Here is a 20,381-nt window from a genome sequence, read left to right on the forward strand (position 1 = left end):
CTTTGCCAGAGAAGGCCTGCACCTGTCGCCCTTGGGATTCCGGATACTGGCACAGGCTGTTGCCACCCCTATAGTGCCTTTTTTAGGCAAGGTTCAAATGACAAATTCACCACCGTAACAGGTACAAGCAAGCAAAATCTGAGGGTAATGCTACTCAATGCTAGAAGTCTAAACCTCAAAATGCACTCACTCGAGGCACTCCTTAAAATGGAGAACATTGACATCTGTGCAGTGACAGAGACCTAGTTCAAAGCTCCAGAGAGCACCCCTGCATTACCAGGCTATAATTCATACCACACCTTCCGGCCATCAAACCCGGACCGAAACACTAAAGGTGGAGGCATGTCCATATTCATTAAGGATATCCACACCTCCAAGCTAGTTGCTCAGCATAATGCATCCGAGATTATCCAAGTTCAACTAACTCTGGGCAAAACCAGAATCCAGATTGTAGCTTGCTACAGACCCCCACCATGCCCCAGGATTCCCACTCCTCTTTTCTTGATACACTGGAAAATATTAAGGTATAACTCAACACTCTAATAATGGGTGATTTCAACTACCCTACCATTAACTGGGAAAACTACTCATGTACCAACTCTTTTGCTCAACGTTTTCTGGAAATCATCAATTCCAACGCTTTGGATCAACTTATCCACACCCCCACCAGAGGCAGCAATATCCTAGACCTGGTCATCACCAACATGGGTGACCGGTGTTCCACACCAGAGGTCAGCTCCTCGTTGGTCAGATCCGACCACAAGCTAATCACCCTAGACATCCACATCCCACTCCCACCCCCCATTAGGAAAACAACCGTAAAACATTTCTCCAAAGCCAACTTCACGCTTCTTAAGACAGAAGTAGCAAACTTCATGACACCCATGCAGATGGACAAAAGAGGTACGACTGCTGAATCCTACACAAATGCACTTTATAAGCACTTACACGAGTGCATGGATCATGCTATCCCTAACAGAACCAAGATGCTATCCTCCAAAAAAAGGAAGCTAATCTGGTGGTCTTCTGCCATAAACAAACTCTACAACAGAAGAAAGAAACTGTTGCAAAAGAGTAAAATCCCATGACTGGAGGAACTCCCTGGTCAGCCTCAGTAAGAAGCTGAGATTCCTCATAAAATCCTCCAAAGCTAGTTATGAAAACAAAATTGCCACTGATTCTAAAGACAACCACAAAGCATTCTATAGCTATGTCAAAAATCTCAATGGCAACACTCAGATTTGCTTTGAGTTACAGCACAATGACACTAAATATACAGAACCAACTGATATTGCCAACATCCTGGCAGATAGGTTCAGTGCTAACTTTACCCCCTTCTCACCCCCTAAAGGGCCCATCTTTATACCGGAAGAATGCAAAGTTCCTGTAATCACGGCTGCACAGGTAAAAACTTCACTTTCCAAAGCCAAGAACACAGCATCCATGGGACATGACAACATCCCAGGCTGCCTTCTACATGAACTACAGAATGAACTGGCACCCCACCTAAGTACCATGTTCAATCATAGCCTCACCTCAGGCTTTGTGCCCATTGAGTGGCACAGAGCGACGGTTGTCCCACTCCACAAAGGGGGGGGAGCACAACAGACCCCGGGAACTACCGCCCCATTAGCCTGACGAGCCTCGTCTGCAAGGCCATGGAACGTATCATCATGGAACTCATAAAAAAAGACATTGGAGATCTCCAAACCCTGGAGCCCACACAGTTTGGGTTTGTAAAAGGCAGATCATGTCTCTTAAACCTGATAGACTTTTTTGAAGTAGTCACCAAAGCCACAGATGAGGGTAAGGTGGTTCACACAGTCTATCTAGAGCTCACCAAGGCATCCGACACCATCCCCCACTCTGGAATTATAGATAAACTCACTAAACTAGGTATAAATCCCTATGTCACAAGATGGGTTGCCAACTGGCTTACTGAAAGAACCCACACTGTGAAAGTAGCAGACTCCAAATCAGACTTCAGACCAGTGACAAGTGGAGTACCACAGAGTTCAGTCCTGGGTCCTCTCCTGTTTGGTATCTACTTCTCTGAAATACAGGCTAACACAGAAGGTCTTTGGCTAACTAAATTCGCAGATGACTGCAAACTAGGAGCCATAATTGAAACTCCTAATGATTTGGACATCCTACAAAAGGGCCTCACTGAGACAGATGCCTGGTGTCAAAGACATGGTCTCAAGCTCAATGCCAAAAAGTGCATTGTCATCCCCTTTGGTAAAAATTCTGTACCCATGAACTACCACATAGGCGGTAGTCTACTTAACACTGAAAGTGTGATAAGAGATCTTGGGACACAGGTGGACAGTAGTCTCTCCTTTGATAATCACATCACCAAAGTGGTCAGGAAATCCTTCTACGTGGCACACCTCATCACAAAAGGTTTCTCATCCAGAAAAAAAGAGGTCATTGTTCCCCTCTACTCATCACTCATTGGACCCATTATAGAGTACAATGCCCCTTTTGGTATGTACCTCACAAGACATCTACAACAACTGGAAAGGCCACAAAAATACCTCACAAAGAGGATTACTGGCCTCAAACAGATGCCTTACATAGACCGTCTCAAAAAACTCCAGCTTTACTCCGTCGCATATCGCCTACTCAGAGGCGATCTCTGCCTAACATACAAAGCTATGTCAAACCCAGAGCTGTTGGACATACTCCACTTAAAGAAATCCCAATCCCTCCGAGCTACACGCTCTAGGGACCTAAACCTCGTCACCACAATAAACAGAATATGCTGGAGGGATAGATTCCTGTCCCAGAGACTTCCCATACTCTGGAACAGACTACCTATCTATGTCAAACAGAGCTCCTCATTAGCACTCTTCAAGAAAAATCTTGATGATTGGATGGGTAATAGGAAATTCACCCCGGGGATCACTTCTGTGGTTCTGCTTGACAGGGGCACAGGAAAATAATTTTCTTGGGTGGCGAAAGCCAGGGTACACTTTTGGCTAGGCTTGTATAGGCCCTAGGGCCAATAGCCTAGTACCTACCTATGAACCTATATATACATATATGTATATGGATCTACGTTTTTAAATCGAAAGTACGGTTCCTCGAACCGTACTTCCTCGAATGCACTTCCGCAAAAGTGCATTCCATCGAAAATGCACTTTCGCTGAATAAAAAAATAAAAACTAACTAAAAAAAGAAAAATAACACATTAAACACACCCCACACCCCCTACTTTAATATTCTCACTCCGAGATCGCACTACAGTGGGGAAAAGGGAATATTCCCTTATCCCCACTGTACTATGGTCTCAACAACACTTTTCTTAGTTGTACATCAACAGTATAGGTTGATGTACAACTAAGGCGACATGCAAACTGCATCTTTTTTTTGTTTGTTTACTTTAGTTAAAATGCATTTTTGACAAAATGCACTTTCGCTAAAGTAATTTCGACAAAGTACAGTTCGATGAACCATACTGTTGATAAAACAAATAGGACCCATGTATATAAAAGCTAATTTTATGTGTGTGTGTGTGTGTGTGTGTGTGTGTGTGTGTGTGTGTGTGTGTGTGTATACATATATAGAAGCTCAAGTATTCAGAAACTCAAAATTCATATTGTTGAGATGATATGAGCCAGTTTCTGAAACCTCAAACTTCAGAAAAACAACAAAAGTCTACCAGTTTTTACATGTATAGTTCGCTGCACCCACCACACTCCATGCATATTATATATACCAACTCCAAGATAGTACTACATTGGAGAAAAGGGTAAATTCCCTGATCCATACTGTTCCGTAATTTCCATTCAAAAGCTTTGAGTTTTAAGAAACTTGATCATATCATCTCGACTACATATATTTTGAGTTTCTGAAAACCTGAGCTTCTGAATCTGAAGGGGCCTATAGATAACTAGATAGACAGATAATATATATATATATATATATATATATATATATATATATATATATATATATATAGCCAAATAGCTAGATAGCTAGATAGATAGTAGAGACACACACACACACACACACACACACATATATATATATATATACATACACACTGTGTATATATATATATATATATATATATATATATATATATATATATATATATATATGTTCATAGGAAAGTACTAGGCTAGTTGCCCCCTTATGGGCCATTTTAAGCCTAGCCAATTTCCCTTTTTGTGCTTGAAATAACCAATCGCATTTGATTATAGATTAGCCTTACCCATCCCGTGGTCCAGTATTGTATATTACCCCTAATGAAAATGACAGGGATCATACCATAGATATTTTGAGGGGACCCATGCATTGGATAGATCAGGGGGCAGTCCTGGGGTAAATCAGGGATGGACTATATATATATATATATATATATATATATATATATATATATATATATATATATATATATACATATTGCTATACTGGTGTTAGCAAGGAGACAATTACTTTCTTCTGCTGGTGCTGGCTTTTTGCATAATGGCTCACTACTTGCCCAGAAGCCCTTGTTGGCTCTTATGGGCTGTGTTTTATGTTACTCTTCCTGTTTTAAGTCAACATGAATTTGTAGGGTTCCTGTTCATAATTGAACCTTTTCCTTTTTCTGTTCTGCATGTGCATTTGTGTACCTACCTTTGTTTGACTAGAAAATGCCAATATATTTGACTACTTTTGAAACCTTGCTTTTGGCCTTAGGACTAGGTTACTTGTTAGTTAGTTTGCAAGCTTGATTTAATCCTTTTGAATTTATTTTTGTGTGACTGTTGCAGTAAATAAAATAAAAGCAAAGGCAAACAGAAAACCAGATATTGTAGTTTAGTAAGTGCTTTCATTAAGTTCAATAACCCTCTCTTCTCTGAAGAGAAGTTGGGTTATTAATTTTTAAACTTAACAAAAGCATTTACTAAACTACAATATCTGGTTTTCTGTTTGCCTTTGCCTTTTATTTGTGGAGCAGTTTTTGTTTTTATCAGTTTTTCGGTTGTGGCAGTAAATAAAATAATATTTGGTTATATGATACTTGCAAGGAAATTATCTCATTTAATGTTATTTTAAATAACCATATGCTATGACCTCAGCACAAGAAGCTGTTAGTAATTAGTTGTTTGGGACCATTCCTAGCTCTTTTGTAGTTCACTGCTTAAAATCCGCCTCTGGGCGTTTTTTTCTGGCTATACTGCTCAGATAAGCTCCACGTGGGTTTACAGAGTGGTCCTAGCAGCAAGGAACTCGAAAAAGCGACTACTTTCTGGATTTAAGTATCTTTGCTTTTTTTTCACTGAAAATAGCTTCTGCTGCTTACTTTAAACTAGCCTGAACTGTTTTTTTACTGATTACTGCATTTATTTTAAAAATTGCACTTAAAGTTACATTTAGTCGAATTTAGCCGAAAGTTTGCTTGTTTGTTTGTTTAATTGAACTGTGGAGGCTGCCCACTAAAGTGTGCTAGCCTGTGTAACTAATTTATCACTGTCTCTGCATTTTCTGTGTATTTCTGCAAAAAAAAAAACAAAAAAATAATCCTTGTTTTCCGCCTTTTCGACTAGTTTAGACCAGTATACAGGCATTGCTGTATTCTGGGCTGTGGTGTAGTTCCTGTGTTGTCCATTACCTTACTTGGATAAAAGGAAGTTTCTTTGCTCACCAGTGGGAATGGGGAGCCTTGAGCAGCCTACCTATCCTTGGGGGAAGTGACCTCAGCACAAGAAGCTGTTAGTAATTGGTTGTTTGGGACCATTCCTAGTTCTTTTGTAGTTCACTGCTTAAAATCCGCCTTTGCACGGCTTTATGCGCATAAGCGCCGGTTAAACAAGGTTAAACTTTTTCTGGCTCCGCCAAGTCTGCTTTTCAATTTTTCCCTTAGAACTGTTCTACTTGCAATCTAAACAGCCTATACCCTATCTGAAAAGCTCAGCACTTGCTCCTAAAGCATTTTGTATACAGATAAAGCACTCTTAAACAAACAAAAAGTACTTCATTCACCTAAATTCTGTTGAGTACCCATTTCCCTATAGGTCCTTTCTGACTCAGTTACACAGCAATCTTTTTCACTATTTCTAGCATGTCGAAGGGTCAGTTGCTAGCGTCCTCTCCTGTTCAGCTGGTGAATCTGGGAATCTTGAGGCAATGTTACAAATGCCTCATGTACACAGACAACCCTCTCCTCCTCCCAACAAATACAAATATATGCGAGATGCAACTATATAGCCAAACTGGAGGCTGAGTTCTCTCAATTCAGTACTGGCAAGACCAGTCAGGAGGAGAAGGTAACCACGCACACCACAAACCCAGTCTCACATAGAACTATCACAACTGCAAACCAAACACATAAACACACAAAAACATACTCGGAGGCGCTGATTAAAAATCTACCAAAACAACAGAGGCCTCCAAAGCAGACACCCAAGCAACCACCACCTCCAGACATAGCAAATGCAACACATAGTTCACAAAGTCAGTGTGCTAAACAGTCACAGCCCTTAAGGCCAAACAACATGCCAGACACACTTGTAATAGGTGACTCCATAGTCAGGCACACTGACGTCCCGCTCACCAGACTGAACAAGGAGAGGGTCACAGTAAGCTGCCTGTCGGGAGCTAGAATCCGCCACATAACACAAGCACTCAGGTCACTCCACAGCAAGTACAAATATGACTCAGTCATTGTACATGCGGGTGTAAACGACCTGAGACGTACCTCCCTGGACTACATGAAAAGAGACATAGAGGAGCTCTCTGATTATGTAGCCCAGGCCGGTATGACCCTGACCCTGAGCAGCATCTTACCCTCGCCAAGAATGATGCCACAGTACAAAGACAAAATGATCAGTTTTAACAATTGGCTTAATTACTGGTGTCATTCTAAGGGGATCCAGTGTCTGTCTGCTTGGGATGACATGCTTGACAAGCCATGCTGCCCAAGGGATGGTTTGCACCTGTCACCCTGGGCTTCGGATATTGGCCAAGGCTCTTGCCACCCCCATAGTGCCTTTTTTAGGCAAGGCTCAAATGACAAACCTACCTCCCTAGAAAACACAAGTGGAAAAAAAATAAGGGTAATGCTGCTCAGTGCCAGAAGTCTAAACCTCAAGATGCACGCCCTCGAAGCCCTTCTCAGTATGGAGAACATCGATGTCTGTGCAGTGACTGAAACCTGGTTCAAGGCTCCTGAGAGCACCCCAGCACTATCAGGTTTTACCTCATATCATGCTTTCCGGCCCCAAAACTTGGACAGAACCACAAAAGGAGGGGGAGTATCCATTTTCATCAAAGATACCCACACCTCCAGGTTAGTGGCAATGCAAGCATCGGAGACTATCCAGGTGCAACTAACCATAGGCAAAACTGCCTTACAGTTTGTAGCATGCTACAGACCACCCTCTCAAACTCAGGAACCCTACACAGCCTTCCTGAAGACACTGGAGAGTATGAATGTCTCTCCAAATACCATCATTTTGGGAGACTTCAACTACCCAAACATAGACTGGGAACATTACTCAAGCCCCAACACTCTAGCCCAAAGGTTCTTAGAATTCATAAACTCAAATGCAATGGAACAACTAGTCACCATTCCCACAAGATGAGACAATATACTAGACCTGATCATCACAAACATGGGGACAAAATGCTCCACACCGGAAGTACATCCCTCTTTGGTAACATCAGACCTTAAATTAATCTCACTGGAAATCCCACATCCCGCCCCCACCCCCTGCACAAAAGACCACAGTGAAGAACTTCTCAAAAGCAAACTTCACACTTCTTAAGACTGAAGTGGTATCTTTCAAGGCCCCTGGGCCAGTGGAAACTACAACCCACACTGCTGAATCCCTTGCAAATGCCTTCTATGGGCACCTTCAAGAATGCATGGATCATGCAATCCCAAATAAAACCAAGACCCATTCCCAAAGGCAGGCGGTCTGGTGGACCCCAGCCATAAACAAACTTTACAACAGAAGGAGGAAGCTACTACATGACAGAGCAAAATCCTTAAAAGGAAAGGCATCTCTGATCAGTACTAGCAAAAACTACGATCATTCATAAAATCATCCAAGGCCAACTTTGAGAGAAAAATCGCAAATGACACAAAAGACAATCACAAGGCCTTCTTTAGCTATGTTAGAAACCTGCGTGGAAACTCACAGATATGCTCAGAGTTAGTCCAAAATGACACAAAATACACTTATCCCACTGACATTGCCAACATTCTGGCAGACAGGTTCAGTGCAAATTTCTCCTCCCCCCCAAACGGAGAAATAACTATCCCAGCAGAGTGTAGCCTCCCTAACATCTCAGATGCCCACGTGAGAGCCGCCCTCTCTAAAGCTAAAACACAGCATCAATGGGACGGATGGTGTTCCGGCTGTGTGCTACATGAACTCCAAGAGGAACTAAACCCACACATAAGGCTGCTGTTTAATCTTAGACTTACCACAGGATACATACCCAAAGAGTGGCGATGGCAACAGTGGTCCCACTTCACAAAGGTGGTGCTCCTACGGACCCTGGAAATTACCTCCTCATAAGCCTGTCGAGCCTGGTCTGCAAAGCTATGGAGAGGATCATTATGGAACTCATAAACAAAGACATTGGGGACCTACAGACATTGGATCCTACCCAATTTGGCTTTGTCAAGGGCAGATCCTGCCTTCTGAACTTGGTCGACTTTTTTGAAACAGTCACTAAGGCCATTGATGAGGGTAAGGCAGTTCACACAGCCTACCTTGACCTTGCAAAAGCCTTTGACACAATACCCCACTCGGGCATCATAGACAAACTCACCAGCTTAAATGTAAACCCATATGTCACAAGATGGGTTGCAAACTGGCTCAAGGACAGAACCCACAGGGTCAGAGTTGCTGGAGCTATGTCAGACTCTAAGCCAGTCACAAGCGGTGTCCCACAGGGCTCAGTCCTGGGACCCCTCTTGTTCGGCATTTATTTTTCCGAGGTACAGGCAAACATAGGAGGATTGTGGCTGACAAAGTTCACAGATGACTGCAAACTGGGCGCCATAATTGATACTCCAGTGGACACAAACATCCTTCAGAGAGGCCTCATAGAAACAGATAATTGGTGCCAGAGCCATGGCCTTAAGCTAAACGCCAAAAAATGTATAGTCATACCCTTTGGGAAAAACAAGGTACCGACAAATTACCACATAGGCGGTAATCCATTAAGTACGGAAGAGGTAATCAGGGACCTAGGGAACCAGGTTGACAGTAACCTCTCATTTGACACTCACATTGCCAAAGTGGTTAGGAAGACCTTCTATATTGCCCACCTTATCATGAAGGGTTTCACATCTAGATCAAGAGAGGTCATTGTGCCTCTGTACTCTTCTCTTATCAGGCCAATGATTGAGTACAATGCCCCATTTGGGATGTATCTCACCCGACACCTGCAGCAGTTGGAAAGACCCCAAAAGTTCATCACCAAGAGGATAAAGGGTCTTAAACATATGTCATATGCTGCCCGACTGAAAAAACTCCAGCTCTATTCAGTCGCATACCGCCTACTCAGAGGTGATCTGTGCCTGACGTACATGGCCATGTCCAATCCTGAATTAATGGACATGCTCCACCTCAGAAAATCCAAATCCATCAGAGCCACGAGAACAAGTGACTTAAACCTCAATGCAGAAATAAATAGAACGTGCTGGAGGGACAGATTCATAACCCAGAGGCTCCCTACACTCTGGAACAGAATCCCAATCCATGTTAGGCAGAGCCCCTCACTGACTCTATTCAAGAGAAATCTCGACGAGTGGATGGGAGATCGTAGGTTTACCCCGGGGGTCATCTCTTTGTCACTACTAGACAGAGGCATAGTAAACTAAACCCTAAAAGGGCATAGTATTCTCATCCTAAGGGGTGGTGTAAGCCACATACACTCTGGCTAGGCTTATAAATGCCCTAGGGCAGATAGCCTAGTACGAACCTATGAACCTATGTGCAAGTCATTGACATTAGGGTTGAAAGGCAGGCTTTGGGCAAGGACGTAGAATTGAGGTTTTAGTTAGTTTTAGGTTTAAGATTAGAATTAGCCTTTGGTTTGTAGTTGGGATTGGGTTTAAAGTTAGGATGTGTTGATTTTGTGTGGTGTTTGTTGGATATGGGGGAGATTTACTTTCCACAAGGAATAATTGGGTTAATTTTGTGTATTGTTATGTTTTGTACAGTTTCAGTTAGTGTGCATATTTTCACTGAATGTAAGTTTTGACATAAATGTTTTATTTTCAGCTCTTTTGATGTAGCTAAATTGTGTTTGAACACTTGCCCTAGACCCTATATCCCTTATCTTACAAGACTGTTTACCTGACGGATAACTCTTATAGTGGCAGGGGCAGTGAGCTGATTTATATTAAATCTGTAGCTTCCTCTTCACGTTTGTCATATTACTGTTGAGCAGATAGCAAAGCATAGCAGAATACAAACATTAAAGTGTTTGTTACTTCTTAACCCAGTTTTGGCATGAAAAAAAATGAATTGGGATTATCTGACAAAAGATTTTACTCCCTGTTTGGTGGCATTTTGTTTCTGTTTATTAGTCAAGTCTTAGGTCTCAGGTAAAAATCTGAACTACTTGTGTAGAAACAGACTAGACCCAATCATAATTCCTTGTAGTGCATGAAGCTTTATGTGCTCCAAATACTACACATTACAGAAAAAAAGTGTAGAATGAAAAAAAGTGTAGGATCTGCAGTGGTGGTGCTGCAGTAGCATTGTCGCCTCACAGTAAGACGTTGTATTGTTCGATTCTCAGCTAAAGCGTCTTCTGTGGGAGACCTGCATGAGTGGGCGTACCTTCGTTGAAGGCTGTACATCAGGGCTGGCAACTCCGTATGTAAAAATCTACTGCCAGTCATTAGCGGACGGAGTTCCGCTGTGGCGACCCCTAACCGGGAAAAGCCGAAAGATACAACAACAACAGAAAAAAGTGTAGGATCACAAAGAGTTGTACATCTTTGAAATCAGAAAACCTTTAGTGGTGTGATGTAGACAGTGGACAGAAGCAGCATCTCTTTGAAGAAGAATGTCCAGATTATTGCCTCATATTATTGGTGTGTTCCTCATAATATCTGTGATTATTGGGCAAATCACCAAGGCTTGAAGTAACTAAATAATGACATACATTTGAGTTTTAGAGTTCATGCCCTTCAGAAAATGAATGCTAACACAACCTGCTATTCTAGCAGCTAAGTTTACTTGAAGAAGTTGGAGACATGTTACTGGTACAAACGGCAGGCAGAAGCAGATCTTTTATTTCTGCTGCTGTCATTTGCTGGTGAGTACTGTCAGATTTTATTGTCTGGCACTATACCCAACCTTAAAACTTTTAGCAGGAGGTGCTTAACAATTGTTAAGGACAGGTCAAGTGCCACTCTGGCACTTAACTGGTTTGTGTTTTTCAGAATATCAGAGTGTAATCACTATGCTGTATGAACTACACCATAGTTATGAACAACGACCCAGTCATAATACCTTTCAGTACTGCCATACTTGCAATAATATAGACACGCACATTTTTTGTTTTGTTTACATTTGTCACAAAATTTTGGCTACAGCTTTAGTTCAGTATTGTAAGTAGTAGCCCAGAAATACAGAACTTCAAACATGAACAGATGAAAGTGCCTAATGTGAAGACTCTCACTGAACATTGACTGAATCAAGCTATACGTTTTTATTAAACATACTGAGCGAACATAAGCAGAAGTCACATTTTATGATGTAAGTGATTGATTTAAGGCTTCAGCTTCAGAAATTGTTACTGAATTGCTAATTTAAAGATTCCATATAAAAACAGAAAACATAGTAATGCAGATCCTGAAATATGGGAACTTTTTCGCTCTTTTCTACTGTTTGTATTTGTGACACCCCACCACTGGACCAGTAAACAAGGAGCCTCAATCCTCACCACTGGCACCAAATGGGGATGTACACTGGGAGGATGACAAGTTACACACACAGTATTTCCAGATGCAGCTCTCTACATCAAGTGCAATTTCCCTTAAGAGCACACAGAGACCACAGTCAGTCCAGATTTGGTTTCACCCTCCTTTCTCCAGATCCCCAATAAGACTCCCCACTAGCACAGCTACAGAGTTGAGATCTCAGCTGAGTGACCAAACCAAGATCTCCAGCATTATCTCTGCCCAACCAGTGCTTCATGTCCCTGCCCAAGTAGCTGATGCACACACTCTTGGAGGTTTGATTTACACACACACACACACACACACACACACACACACACACACACACACACACACACACACACACACACACACATCTGGGAAAGGCTGGCACAGGTTTGCTAACTATGCCGCCTTCTGCCCAGACTATAAGGTAGTTAGCACTGCCACCAGTCACTCCATATCAGCTACTTTAAGGCCTTTAACAAAGGGTGTCCAATTTTACTGTGTAATGTTGCTATCAATACAAATGGTAGTTTTACCAAGAGCAAGGCTATTAGGAATGGCCCACAGTGTCACCAAATAAATATGCAAGTACTCTCAGAACTTAAATATCTCTAGACAGATCAGCCACAATGAAAGGTTTAAGTATATTTAATAATAAGTTATAAAAGGACAAGATAATACTAAATATATGTTTACAATGACACCAGAGTTCAAAAATCTCAGGAAATATTTAAAACAGCATTGCAGGACAGTCTCAAAATATAAAGAAAAATATCTAAGCTAAGCTTTGCTATATTCCTGGCTATATCTAAGAGAATTACTGTACCCTAGTTAACTTACTTACAGAGCAAGGCAAATATGTGGTGAATGGATCTTGATGTCAGGTCCAAGACAGAATACAGAATGCTCTCTCTCTCTCTCTCTCTCTCAAAGACTTCTTAAATTAATATCTCAAATATTACTGTTGGGATAACTTGCAGAATGACATCATTGCTTGTCATCTGACTCCTAGTTCCCAGGCCCCAAAACAACCATTGATGGCAGCTGGTAGCATTTAGCATCTACCTGTGAAAATACATAGACCTCAGATCTTTTTGACAGATGGTGGAAGTCGTAAAACAATTTACAGTCCTCCACATTTAAAGACAATACAGAAATCTTCTCTAGTACAGACATTGTCTCCTGCGGCATTGAGACAGAAAGATAACATCTTTTTATGACCTAGTCATAAAGTAATTTAATTTCAGCTATTTTTATGAAGTTAACTTCCTGTATTCCAGTTTCCACTGTTAAAATATGCATTTAAACAGTTACAATAGTGCATGCACATTTCTGTTCTATTCCAGTAGGGTACACTGTGGATACATTTCAAACAGCACTTTGTAAAATACCTCTTCAGCACACGTCTGTACAAACCATCTTATATGACATACAGTTCTAATACATTTGTAACACAAACATCTTATATAAATCATGTTGACATTCACAAATGACATATAATTATTTACAAAATTCCAGATAGCTGTGTTAGCAATATCTCCTTTTGTGACAGTATTCAGCATTAATTTTATCATTTCTGACATCATGGTGAGCCACTGATGCAATTCAGATTAATTTTGAATCAAACTTGTGTCTCCTTATGAAAGTAACTGATATCATGATGGATAGCTATATATATCTTCAAAGGATATATATATATATATATATATATATATATATATATATATATATATATATATATATATATATATATATATTCCAGGTTCAGTCATAGTGTGTTTTTTCCAGATAAATATATTCTTATTTCATTTAAGTCATATGGCTGTAAGTTTGTATTATTGTAGATATTAGTAATTGTTTTGCAAAACTTTTTCTTTTTATCTTGGAAAATAACTCAAGATTTGAATGTTTTATAATAAATGTAAGAATTATTCTGAAAATATGTATTTTCATGTTCCAGCCTTTTAGTGGAATTTATCTGAATAACACAGAGCATGGCATGTACCACTGTGTTTGCTGTAGTGCACCACTTTTCAGGTAAGCTCTGACGTGAAATTAATGCTAGTTATCTGATGGCTATGTATGAAATTAGTTTTATGTTTTGAAAACAGGTAGTAGACTAATATCCTGATATACAATGCATTGTGTTTAGAGAATACTTCCTGAGGTAGCATGCTAAATGTATTTTTGTACATCCTAAGGTGTCAGTTATCAAGCACAGAGTATTGTGCAAACTGCAATGTGTAGATAGAATACCATAATTTTGTATGGCTCTTTATTTGATATAGTTGATTGGGAACGTTTCTGTACTATACACAACCATGAGGAAAAGTGATTCAGGTGTTTGTGGGTTCCAAACATGTTAGAATTTATATTTATTTTTAAAATTATACTGCATTTTACCCTTACTTTTCATGTCTGTACTGTTTATTCCTACCCACATACATGGGTTATTACAGTAATACTCTAGATGCCCAGTGTTCTAACCTCAAATCCAAAAAAAAAAAAAACACTTGTGGACAACGCGTTGTAGATAAGGAATCTTGTCCTCACATTTTCTTGATTTGTATACAATGGTTTACTTTCCCTGTCCACCTTCAAAACTGCCCACCAACAACTCATATTCGTACTTCATTATTACAAAAGATGTCCAGTCTTCCATTTTGTCTCCAACATCAGTACTCTTCCCATTTTCTTAGTGTCCAAAACATGAACTACTTCTGTCTTGCCACTTAACAGTAAGTGAACTCTACTTCGTGACCGGCATTCTCAAACCCAATATGGTCATGCTAGTGTGAATTTATGACCACAGTCCATCATACCTTTTCTTATACACACCCATTCATTAGAACCACAGACATGTGAGCAGTCTTCTGAGCTAACAGTATATTAAGGCAATTGTAACTCTAATAGATTTCAGAGGAATTTCTGCTTTTTGTTGTACATTGGTGCAAATTCAAACATTGTTGATAAATATGATCTTATTAAAAAACTGAAGATGTATGTACATTCCCATGGCTGCACCATATTGTATTTCAATACAATCTATTTTTGACTACATTAATTCAAGACAGCTGTTATGTTTTTATTTTTTACAGTTCACACATACCAAAGGCAAGAAAGGGTTAAAGATAAGGTAACTTGTGAAAAAAAGAAGCTTACACCTTTTAAATAATTAATTTCAAGTACGTTTCACTTATACATTGTGTGTGTGTATGTGTGTGTGTGTGTGTGTGTGTGTGTGTGTGTGTGTGTGTGTGTGTGTGTGTGTGTGTGTGTGTGTGTGTGTGTGTAAATATATATATATATATATATATATATATATATATATATGGGACTACATTGATTCACTGAAACTCATTTCACTGAATATCAAAACACTTGCACCAAATTTCTGAAAGCTCAAATCACTGAAAACTCATTCCACTGAATCACATTTCACTGAATGTAAGTACTGTTGGACAAATAAAACGTATATGCCCTTTTCCCCACTGTAGTGCAATCCTGGAGTTAGTATATACATATTTAGGGGAGTGTAGGGGACACAGCTCCCCACATTGGAGGGTGTGGGTGGCATAGCCCCCCACTTACTTTTGGTTTTATATTGTTTGCTTTCAGTGAAATGAGATTCATAAATATAAAAGCTAAGTAGGTGGGAGGTTACACCCCCACACCCCCCAAAGTGGGAGGCTTTGCCCACGACACCACCCCTAACTATATATACTAACTCCAGGATCGCACTACAGTGGGGAAAAGGGCATATACATTTTATTTGCCCAACAGTACTTACATTTAGTGAAACGTGATTCAGTGAAATGAGATTTGAGCTTTCAGCTCTCTTTATATATATATATATATATATATATATATATATATATGTATATATATATATATATATATATATATATATATATACAGGGTCTATATTAAATGAGCAAATGCTTAAAATAGTGAACGCTGATTTATCGACCCTTTAAAACGGAAACCTGAAAAATCCTGAAAACACGGAACATCGATTTTTTTTTTCCCCAGGGAAAAAAAATTGCTGTTCCACAAAAAAAAAAAAAAAAAGTTCAAAACACAAAATAAATAGGGGGGCTTTGCCCCCACACCCCCAATGTGGGGGGCTGTGCCCCCACCATGCCCCCACTTAAATATACCAACTCCAAGATTGCACCACAGTGGAGGAAATTGCAAAGTCCTGAAAATGGCCCAGCGATTTTTTTTTCCCTGTGAAAAAAGTTGCAGTTCCGTGTTTTTGGGATTTTCAGATTTCGCTGTTAAAGGGTCGATAAATCAGCGTTCGCTATTTTAAGCATTCACTGATTTAATATAGACTATATATATATATATATATATATATATATATATATATATATATATATTTATATATATATATATATATATATATATATATATATATATATATATATATATATATATATAGATAGACACACACACACACACACACACACATATTCACCGACACACACTCACGCGTGCACCTATCTGACAGCATCAGCATATCAGATTATTAGGTGAGTAGTAACTGAGAAGGGGATACCTACCTTTCAACGGACTGTAACTTCCTGAAGTCCCTGACACATTTGCCAGGATATACAAGTCCCAGAATGATGTTACATTGTTTAGCTGCACTGCAAGATGGATCAATTTATTTACAGATATCACATTACAACATTGTTACAAGTATAAGAATAAAACAAACAGTTAAATATAAGCATCACTAACAGACATCAGCATTTGAACATGGAAAACAGAGCAAATAGAATGTAAGCATCACTGTAACAATGTAAAATACAGCAGTTTCATGCAGTGTGCATGTACAGTATATTAATTTTAGCAGTAAAGCAGTAACCCCATGTAATATTAGCAATTAGAGAGTGACCCATTGAGGAAGGTCTGCTGTGGAAAGAGGTATGAGAATATTAGTGCACACTCCAAGTGACCAAGTACATATTGATGTAGTTAAAACATACTGCAAACAGATGGCATGTTATTTGAATGTTCAGCTTCCTCAATATGCTTGGTTGTGAGCTTGAACAAACCTCACCTAGTCTCTGTTTCCAAATTACAAATGGTTATTTATATCTACAGAAACAGAATAAGAGATGAATAGATGCCCAAGATTAATTTTGTGCAGCACTTAAATGGAGAAAGTGATATATGTCGGGAAATGTATTGAAATCCTAATTGTGTAAGGCATTTTTTTTTTCACCATTTCAATGTGTTTCTCTTTTCTCTCCCATATTAATGTCATCCAGAGATGTAGTGGGGGTGTTGTTTGAGGGCCTGCTTCCTGTTGGCTGGTGATGGTTCAATTTCTTAAAATGGAGTTATTGTGAAGATTGTACTCTACTTCACAAGAAAGATACAAGATAAGACCCAGTTTAGGCCAAAATCTGGAACAAACCTGGTATTTATTCACCTTGTCTCATCTGATTGAAATATGCAATATGTATATATTATTAAGAAGACAGATTAATTTGTCAAAAGCTGTTACTCCTGTTCTGTGCATGGATCACTCTTACAGTACACATCATGACTGTGATCTCTGCTGCAGGCTGGGATCTAATGTCCAGCAAAATATCCAGAACTTTGCACTGTTTACTCTCGCCAGGCTGATTCTACCTTTCCAAGGATATTGACATGCTCTCGGTATAAAAGTGGCATCAGCCCATGCCATCTTTAGTTCTTTCTTGGTGCAGCGTATGTCATTGCATTTTTTAAAAGCATCTGTCAGTATGACAGTTTAGCCTTGCTGTTGCAGATTTGGCAAATAAACATCCCACCGGGACCCTTTTTTCTGTATGGTTTCTTTTTTGTGTTGGTGATTTCTTTGTTTGTCTGTCTGTAAGCTTTTTCCTAGGGAAGTGGACATCATTAGGTTTTGTGTGGTATGTCTGCCCCTACTAAAGTGATTGTGTGTTTGCAAATGTCAGATTACTTTTGAAATCTGATGTTTTCAGTAAGTATTTGCTTTGTGGCCTTCCCATAATGCCTCCTGTTGTATTTCCTGCATACATTTCAGCAGGGAAATCCTGAAGAGAAAGCAGCAAGTTCTTCATGCCTACCTAGACAGGCAAAAGCTGGTTTCCATTTTCTCCAGACCACTATGTCATTTGGCCCCCAACAATCATCAGCATCAAATCTTACAAAATTGAAGAAGTACAGAAAAGTGGGTGTACCCCAAAAAAGAATAAGCAGGTGATCAAAGATGTCATCCCATTCTCATCCTGCCAGCCCCTCAGGCCCAGGGGTGCTTGATCCATAGAGATGCTTTTGAAGTCCTGGTTTCAGTGCCTGGTATTAGTGGGTGTTCTGGTGATACCCTTTGTGATGCTACCATGCCGTCAACTGAGAACCAAAGGTACTGTATTTGTGGTAGGCTCAGATGCCAGTTCCCATGTGACCATCGTTGATGCCCCCTTCTTAGTCATGTTAGAGGGGACATCCACATTCATAAAGTGGAGATCTGATCCCCTCGGCCACAAGTCTCTACATCTGAGGCTGCACCTTCTACTACACTGAGGACATCAGCTGTCTTGGAATGCTTGACACTGTCTGACACCCAGACACATGGTGAGTCCTCTTTCCCTATTCCCATCTAGGCTGGCTTAAATTGGCCAAGCAAACCAAGCTCGGCCATCTGTCCAGTTTAGGTTACCCACTAAGAAGAAGAAGCAAGAGCTCTGTCCTGAGAGAGAGAGATAGACAGTCAGACTCCTTGGATTCTGAAGGAGGGGAAAAGCTGACCTACAGATTTCAGATGTCTTCCCTTCTGGGCGATGACATGGGCAATGGAACTCTGTGTCATATGACTCTCCCCAGAGAATATTTCATTTGTGAAATTCTCTCTTAATAAGGGCCACTTTAAATAAGAAGCTAGAAAGGACTCTGATGCCCAGAAAGATATTTAAACCGCCTAGACATGGACAATCCAAAATCATTAGTTGTTCTCCAATTCCTGAAGCTTTGGGGGATGGTATCCACACAGTACTTCTACAACCAGACTCCCATCATCCTGCTCCTAAGAGGCTTGACCATTTTTACAGTCTCATTAAGTATCTTTGTAAAACATCAGTGGCAGATCCAGCAATAGTGTCCCAACTACTTTTCTCTGTGACCAGAAAAGCAAGGATGTCATAAAGGGAAGCCTGGGAGCCTTGAGGACTAAGCCACAAATCGGGAGCAGCAACAACAGTGATTATACCATACTTTTCCCTGTCTTGTACCCCAAACCCAACTCTAGCCCTTAAACACCCCTTGCACCATGCAGAACTCTATAAGAATCAGTGGTGGACTGCCTCTAGTCTCAAAAAATGTGGAACAAGTTACAGAAGACAGATGAGTGGTACAGATTGTATCACAGGGACACAGACTTCAATTCCTTTCAGTCACAGAATTTCTGAGAATGCCAGCAGGGCTCAAAGATCAAAGGCACCTGCTGCCTCTTTTGTAAGCTTTGTTCCAGCAAGTAGAGGAAGAGGCCACAAGCTTCTACTCAGTGCTGTCCCTGGTACCAAGGAAAGATGGACCTTGAAGGCCCATCCAGGACCTGTAAAGAGTAAACATATTCATAAATATTCCTGTAGTGACTTTAGCTCAGCAGATAGCACATTTGCTTTTGGTGCTACAAGATCAAGTTATGCTTTTTATCCCATGCCAGGTGCTTGGATTAATTTTCTAATACTTATTTTTTAGTGCAGCATAAACAGGGATGTTGCACTTCTATGTGTGTTGTCCTTTTAATGAGACATTAGCATGAGGCTGCATCTGCCTGAGCTGGATGTAAAAGATCCTGCAACAGTTACTAAAGTTCTCTGATGCCCTGGCCATATTCCCCCTAGTCAGCATTAATACCACCTCTGGTCTCACCTAAAAAGAGGACATTGGCTTAGTGGCACTAACCCTGTCAACAAAGCATAAATAAATAAAATAAATAAAAGTGCCAAATTTCAAAATACTGAATAATGACACTTACATGCTCTTCTGCACCACCTGTTTTCTTAAGCCATGATGGTTATCCTGGATCTGAAGGATGCCTACTTACATAATCTTATACACACAGAGCAGATATGTTTCCTCAGGTTCAAAGCATAGGGATTCTGTTACCAATTTACTTCTTTGCCCTTTGGAGTAGCCACTGTACTCGGAGTCTTTACAAAATGCCTAGCTCCACTGATAGCACATTGCAGAACCAAAGACATACACATCTACCACTGTTTGGATGACTGCTTAATCCAGGCAGAATCCTGTGAGTAGCTAGAGATGGCAATAATGTCCACTCTAGATTGCTTCCATAGTCTTCGTGTTTGTCCTCTCCAAGCCCAATCTGACTCAGTCCAGAACAGTAGTCTTTCTGGAGGACCTAATGGAGTCCTGCAATCAGCCAGCCATCCTACTCCAGGACAGGATGGATTTCCTGACCCATTTCTTTTAAGACATGTCC

At 40.3% G+C, this 20,381-nt stretch overlaps 1 protein-coding gene across 1 annotated transcript in view; it reads left to right on the plus strand.

Annotated features, from left to right (window-relative positions):
- Positions 1 to 20,381, plus strand: part of MSRB2 (methionine sulfoxide reductase B2) — a 336,187-nt gene that overhangs the window by 211,682 nt on the left and 104,124 nt on the right. The window contains exon 3 of the mRNA XM_044064560.1: positions 13,872 to 13,948. Within this exon, the coding sequence (XP_043920495.1) occupies positions 13,872 to 13,948 (77 nt within the window). The remainder of the gene's footprint in view (positions 1 to 13,871; positions 13,949 to 20,381) is intronic.

This window comes from Protopterus annectens, chromosome 3.part0 (assembly GCF_019279795.1).
Source record: "Protopterus annectens isolate FY-2018-M chromosome 3.part0, PAN1.0, whole genome shotgun sequence".
Taxonomy (NCBI): domain Eukaryota; kingdom Metazoa; phylum Chordata; order Ceratodontiformes; family Protopteridae; genus Protopterus; species Protopterus annectens.